Source organism: Mesitornis unicolor, unplaced genomic scaffold (genome assembly GCF_000695765.1).
Source record: "Mesitornis unicolor isolate BGI_N332 unplaced genomic scaffold, ASM69576v1 scaffold7320, whole genome shotgun sequence".
Classification (NCBI taxonomy): Eukaryota; Metazoa; Chordata; class Aves; order Mesitornithiformes; family Mesitornithidae; genus Mesitornis; species Mesitornis unicolor.
This window is the reverse complement of record NW_010160254.1, coordinates 1-6,676: the sequence shown is the minus strand read 5'-3', so window position 1 is coordinate 6,676 and position 6,676 is coordinate 1. Positions and strand designations below refer to the sequence as shown.

At 49.9% G+C, this 6,676-nt stretch overlaps 1 protein-coding gene across 1 annotated transcript; it reads left to right on the top strand.

The window, feature by feature from the left end:
* Positions 1–3,572: 3,572 nt before the first annotated feature.
* Positions 3,573–6,459, top strand: LOC104544608 (voltage-dependent T-type calcium channel subunit alpha-1H-like; the record flags this gene model as incomplete). Its single annotated transcript, XM_010189531.1, has 2 exons — positions 3,573–3,683; positions 6,326–6,459. Coding segments are annotated over 2 exons (245 nt in total), but the record flags the coding sequence as incomplete, so codon positions are not given.
* Positions 6,460–6,676: the final 217 nt, after the last annotated feature.

Here is a 6,676-nt window from a genome sequence, read left to right as displayed (position 1 = left end):
GCAGGAGCATCTCTGGGGACCATCCGAGCCCTGAGCTGGAGCTTCCTCCTCCCTCTCCAGGTCAGTTCTCCACCCAAAGCAAAGCTGTTCCCTACAGAGGGTTTTCTCCCACCTTTTCAGACTTTTCTTCAAAGACAACACAAGTTTGCTTTTGTCTCTTTTCTCCCGGCCGTGGCTGACCCTTGCTGACTGCACCGACAGCCTCTGAACGTCTGCGGCCACAAAGCGATGGCAGAGCCTTTCTTTTTTTCCTGTTAAAAAATTAAAACAACTCTTCTGGCATCCTGAAAGACACCAAATTCGGCTTTGGTGTTAGACGGACAGGGGACAGCAGTGGCTCTGCCTGTCTGTAAGGCATCGGGGCACTCGTTTCAACTGCAGTGGCAATTCTCCTGCAGGTGATTATTTAACTGTAAAAACCACAATGAGACCACTTAGAAGAAAGAAAAAAAAAGAAGATTTTTAGAGATCTGTTGAGCAATGTACCTGAGTGAGGGTTCTGGGGTAGCTCAGCAGAACGGGGCCTTTAACCCACAACCATCTTCGGTTGCTCCACTGAAATAAAACATGAGGGGAAGATACCAGATGCAGAGCACAGGCAGGTTTTCTGCTCAGAATAATTCAATTTTGAAATATTTGTCATTTTATATCATGATGACATCATCTGAGCAGCAAAAGGCACCAACCCAGGAGCCAGAAGAGATGGGGATATGGGAGACCCCGTCCTGAGGACTCCCTTCAGCAGCGGGCTGTGCCTCTGCCTTGCTGGGGACAAACTCTTCCATGTTTTACATGGGAAAAGTCCATCTAGATCGAATGTTGCCACCAAAACTGCTCCATGCCGACAATTTACTTTGGTCGAACCAGGTTTTGTTTCTAATTGAAAGCAAAACTTGATTCTTGCTTAATTCTGCTAGAATCGAGAGCTCGGGCAGTGTTGGAGCAGCCAGGTACAGAGCCAATGTGCTCCCATCCGTCAGGGGAAGCACAAAACCACATTCATAAGCACATTTTTAATTTTTTTAGTAGTTCAAAATCCACATGCTTTTATTATTTTACTTTAAAGGGAGAAAAAATATCTCCAGGTATAATAAGAGAAATGAATGCAAGCGCAGGCACGCTGGGAATAGCGCAGGAGCCGCGTTTCCAGGGAGTTCCACATGAACCCCATCAAGCAATGCAGATGTTGGAGGTAGGATGTGGCCAAGGGTTGGGCTCTGTTTGAGCCTGATCCTGTTTTCTCCATGGAGCAGGTTTACCACTCTGCTTCTCGTTAGGTGAAAGGGAAGGGGATCCGCAGAGGCGCCAGAGATGTCAAAAAGCAGAAAGAAGGCATTGAAGGAGAAATGAAGATAAACCCACGTTGGTATTTCAGCAATGCACGAGTCCTCTGGGGCTGTGGCCAGGAGCTTCGCCTGCTCCAGCTCCTTCTGCGTCGCTGACGGCGTGACGTGGGGTTTTTATTTCATTTGTTTATTGGACTTCATGCGTTTCCATTTGAGACAAATGGGTTCCCAAGTCTGACGTGTTTGGTCTCCAGCACGGCCTCCAAGGTGTTCCTGGCTCTGCATTTTCAAATTCAAGCCCTCTCTAAAACAAGAAGTGGTTTGGGTTCAGGTTTTAGGGAAGCTGCAGGACCTGACCCCGTTGATTTCTCTTTTAATCTGGATAAATGAGAGTAAAGTAGTTTGCGACTGCAGCCCTGCACTTTCCTGATCTTATAGATCATAAATCTTACACTGAACTGCTGAAAAGCCAGATAAAATACTTCTAAAAGCAACAGGGATAAACATGGTAGGTATTTTTGTTCAGGTTTCCAGAGCAGGAGAGTTGCTGTTACCAGAAATAAGCCGATGTCGATGTGCTTCTCTCTTGCTCACATACGCTCATGTGTTTGAAAGCATGAAGGTTTATTCATACGCAGATGTTTGCAATCATTTTTGTAAGAACAGTTGCCTCATTCATGCTTAATTTGTGAAACTCCTGTGTAGTTCCCCCAATGTTTTTAAAATTATTTTTAATAGTCACACCAGCAGCAGTAATTGCAAGCTCTGGGCCTGTTTTGCACTGATGCAAATCACCACTTACTACTTTGAAACTCTTGATGTCAGTGCAGTTGAGCACTGATTGGTCCTGTAAGAGAATACAGGGGGTGTTTTGGTGGTGGAGACATCCATCCTTGAGCCCTTTCTGTCTATTTTGAAGCCTGTGCTGTGCACCCTGGGTCCTGGTTTACATCCCATGTCCCCATGTGCCAACATCCTTGGCCCTACCAGCTTGTGTCACCAGCTTGGCTTTATTTTGGCTTCATCCTTGGTCATGATGTAAAGCTCAAAATGGGCTCTATGGAGACTTGGAAACTGGGTAGGAAGGAGATATCCAGCATTCAGGGCCCATTCCCATCGCTTGAGGTGGAAACAAGGAGAGCAGCCTCACTGGTTGGGGCAAGGAACCAGCACAAGCCGGGTTTCTGGTGGTGACGGTGCCTGAATTAATCCATCTTGCTTTCTTTAGCTCGGTAGTGAAGGAGTTAATGCTAGCGGGCATGTGGGGTGATTCATGGGTAAAACTCACTGAGATCTGGAGATGAAGGTTGCTGTGGGAGGACACAGGCTTGAAGTGCAGAAGAGGATGGTGGTGTGGAGGACATCAATGGGAAGTGTAACCATGGGCCTGGTTGTGCTTCTCTGCCTTTGCTGCTATGTAGGAAATGAAAGGCATCCCTTGTCCCTTCATCTCAACAGGAATACACAGAATCACAGAATATCAGGGGTTGGAAGGGCCCTGGAAAGCTCCCCCAGTGCAACCCCTGCCACAGCAGGATCACCAGAGCAGTCACACAGGAACACGGCCAGGGCTTTGGGTGTCTGCACACAAGGAGACTCCACAACCTCTCTGGGCAGCCTGGGCCATGCTCCAGAACCCTCACACTGACAAAGTTTGGCCTCAGCTTCAGCTGGAACCTCCTGTGCTCCAGCTTGGGACCATTGCCCCTTGTCCTGGCATTGGCCATCCCAGAGCAGAGCCTGGCTCCTTCCTCCTGACACTGCCCTTTCCCAATGGATCCCCAGGAATGAGGGCACCCCTCAGTCTCCTCTGCTCCAAGCTCAAGAGCCCCAGCTCCCTCAGCCGCTCCTCAGCAGGAGATGCTCCACTCCCTCCATCACTTTGTGGCCCTGCTGGACTCTTTGAAGCAGTTCCTGTCCTTGAGCTGAGGGCCCAGCACTGGACCCAAGATTGCAGCTGTGGTGTGAGCAGGGCAGAGCAGAGGGGCAGGAGAACCTCTCTGCCCTACAACCACCCCTTCTCATCCACCCCAGGCTGGCGTTGGCCTTCTTGGCTCAAGGGCACATTGCTGTCTCATGGGCATTGCTGCCACCAACACCCCCAGGTCCAGCTACCCTTTCTAAGCCCCTCAGTTCCCAAAAACTTCAAAAGTTGGCAAATTTGGGATGTTTGGTGGTGTCTTTATTGCTCGTGGGAGGAGTGAAGGCTTTTTGTCATGTAAATAGCGCAGTACCTCAGCTTTCCCCCTCCCGATGGTGTGTTCTCCTTAACGCCCTGCTCTCACCTGGTTCGAGCACGTCAGCATGCTGGTCATCCTCCTGAACTGCGTCACCCTGGGCATGTTCCAGCCCTGTGAGGACGTGGAGTGCCAGTCGGAGCGCTGCACCATCCTGGAGGTAAGGATCCCATGCCTGGGTTGTCTGGGACACAGTGGGGTGGCCACACCGAGAGCTGGGACCTTGTCCCTTTTCCCCAGGATCCAGCCATGAAAGCCCTGCCCATAGGGATGGTTTTTCCAATGCAAAGTGAGGAGAGCTGCTGCCCTGGCCCTAGGTGAGACCCAAAAGCTGACAGATTTGGACTTACCCCAGCAAGATCCTTTCTCTACGCAACCAGTAAGGGTAGGGGGGCTCAAAACTTGGCATCCAGCTCCCACTGGAGGTGTTGGAGCATTTTAATTAGAGGATGGCCCATGCAGGGAACCTCTTGCTCACATTGCCAAGTGCCAGAAGCACTGACCTTTGGGAAATGCATACGTGTACCAAGCTCACAGACCCTTGTTGGCCACCCCAGGCTCAGCGGGGCATTGTGCTTGTCACCTCAACCCTCGCTGCGTTCTGGCAGTCCCTTCGCTGCCATATGCCCGCAGGATTCATTTTGGAAGCACATCCCGACAGCATCTGGTGTGTGGGCTGCCCCTTGGCGCTGGGCTTCCTGCAGCAACTCAGATCTCAGGCTTGGGACCAACTTGTGTTGTTTCTAATGCATGACATCAACCGAGGAAGGGACTGCTGACATGTGGTGGTATGACGGCCTTGGTTCGCTTGAATCCCACACCGATCTGCTGCTTTACTTCCCTTTGGGTGTTTCAGCCATACGGGAAGGTCAGTGGGGTCCAACCAACCTCTCCTGCCTCTTTCAAAGATGGGGCCAGAGCTGCAGATGCCAGGAATAGCAGAGTTTATCATCAAACCGTCTTGCAACCGTAAAAGAGGGTCTGTTAAATACAGAGCCAAGTAAACCGGATTAATTGAGAAGCCACTGCAGGTTTGCTATGGACTGAGATCCATATTAGAGAAACTGTTGCCACCAGAAGCACCCAGCATAGGGATCATCCCAGAGGGTCAGGCTCAGGGTTGGTGTGAGGTGGCATCCAGAGGTGACACCAGTGTCCAACCCTCCATGTGCCTGCTGTTTTTCTGCATGTATTTACCCACATGGGACTTAGTTTGGACAGTGCCCATCCCTGCTAAAGTGTCCAGAGAACCCTGCCTGCGTGAGGAGGTGACATTATTGAATGCTCGTTGTTTGCTTCCTCTTTCTTTTTGTCATAATTTAATCAGGTTGCAATCGCACAGGCTGTTCTCCCCAGAACACACACGTGTACAGGCTGCAAGGAGCCCAGGCGCTGCATTTAGTTTCTAATACCAGCTGAATGATCCCAACATATTGAGTATATCTGCAAAAACCCAAGGGTGTGCAGGCAGAAAAAGGCTGCAAGTGAAGCCATCGTTATCCTTCACCCTGTCAGAGCTTGCAGGAGGGAATAGGAGCCAGAACATGAGGTAGCAAAGCCTGAGCTTTATGGAGGTGTTCAGATGCTATTAAATGAACTGAAGGAATGGAGCATAACTTCTGTGTAGTTTATCAAGGGAAAGGTTGGTTGATAAAGCCACAGAGTTGGGGCTGACACACAGAGGTACATGGGTGCGCAGTGGGAACTTGGCTGCTGTGTGGATGCTCTGTTAATTTTATAATTCATCCACTCAGGCCTCAATATGGAAGCGCCAGAGACACGACACCAAACAGTGTGGTCCTTAAGAGAGCGGTTTGGGCAGCAGCACTCGTGTCTGTAGATCGAGAAGTTCCTGTGCTTTATCGAGTCTGTCATTCAGACAACAAAGCCTCTGCACGTGATTTAAAAGCAATCTGTAGCTCCTGATGTTCGAGTTTACAGGCACGTGCAGAAGGGGATTTACAACAGAGTCCGCTTCATGGTATCTTCAAGTGTGTCTGCATTTCATGCATCCACCTGTAGCCTCCAGGAAGGCTGGAGAAATCCAAGCCCCCATCACCCTGTAGAAGTAAAGGCTGAGACATGTTCTGTAGGGCAGCAAGGGACTGATTTGAGCACCTTTATTTGCTCTTCTTGTTTTCACAGTAATCTAAACCCCAACATTTTGACCTCCATCAAGAAGCTCCTGCATTGGGCATGCACTGTTGCCTGCAGGATGCCCTGAGCCTCTGCACCACGAGGAACCGCTCCAGTCACTCCTCATGTGCAGCAGAACTGCCCTTGTAGTGCACATCAGCCCCTGTGTGATGTGCACACTCACTCCCAGCTGTGTCCAGGTCTGTGGGTAGGAACCTGGTCCCTTAGGGGGTCCATGAAGGCATCAGAGGTGAAGCACATTCATTCCCCTGTTTTAGATGCGACCAATTCTTTCTAGAAGCTCTGAGATGCCCAGTCAGGAAGTGCAGCTTCCACTCCAAGTTGCTGAGACCTCAGGACCCAACCACAAGCCACTGGTGAATATATAGACTTTAAATGCCAAGAAAAATATTCAGTGATGTCCTTGTAGCTTTGTGAGTAGATTAATAGGAGCTGCTAATGCTTCCCAGGCAGTGAACTGACCCAGGGCTGCCATCACCCCTCAGGTACCGCAGGTTTTATTTTTGAGTTCAATAGGTGGCACTTTGGTACCAGCGTCTGCCTGGGTATACAGAGTGCCTCTGCAGTGGGAGCGCTCGTGTCTCTGCTTTCCCTGATAAGAAAGCACTGCAGCACTGACTGTAATAATCTTTTACTGGTCTCCAGGCATTTGACGACTTCATTTTCGCTTTCTTTGCGGTGGAGATGGTGATCAAGATGGTGGCACTGGGGATCTTCGGGCAGAAGTGTTACCTTGGAGACACGTGGAATCGCCTGGACTTCTTCATCGTGATGGCGGGGTCAGTAACAAAACCTCATACATTTGTGCTTTGCGGTGAAAGCAAGAAAACCCCAGAGAGCCAAGTCTGTAGGTTGTCCTGGCTGGTTTTCATAACACCTTGTGAAAGCTGCCAGGCTCAAGCCAAGGTAAAGTCTCCTAAGTCTCATTTGGTGTCACCTCTGGCATCCACACCAGATTATGGGATGGGGTATGAATGTCACACAATCACACAGGAT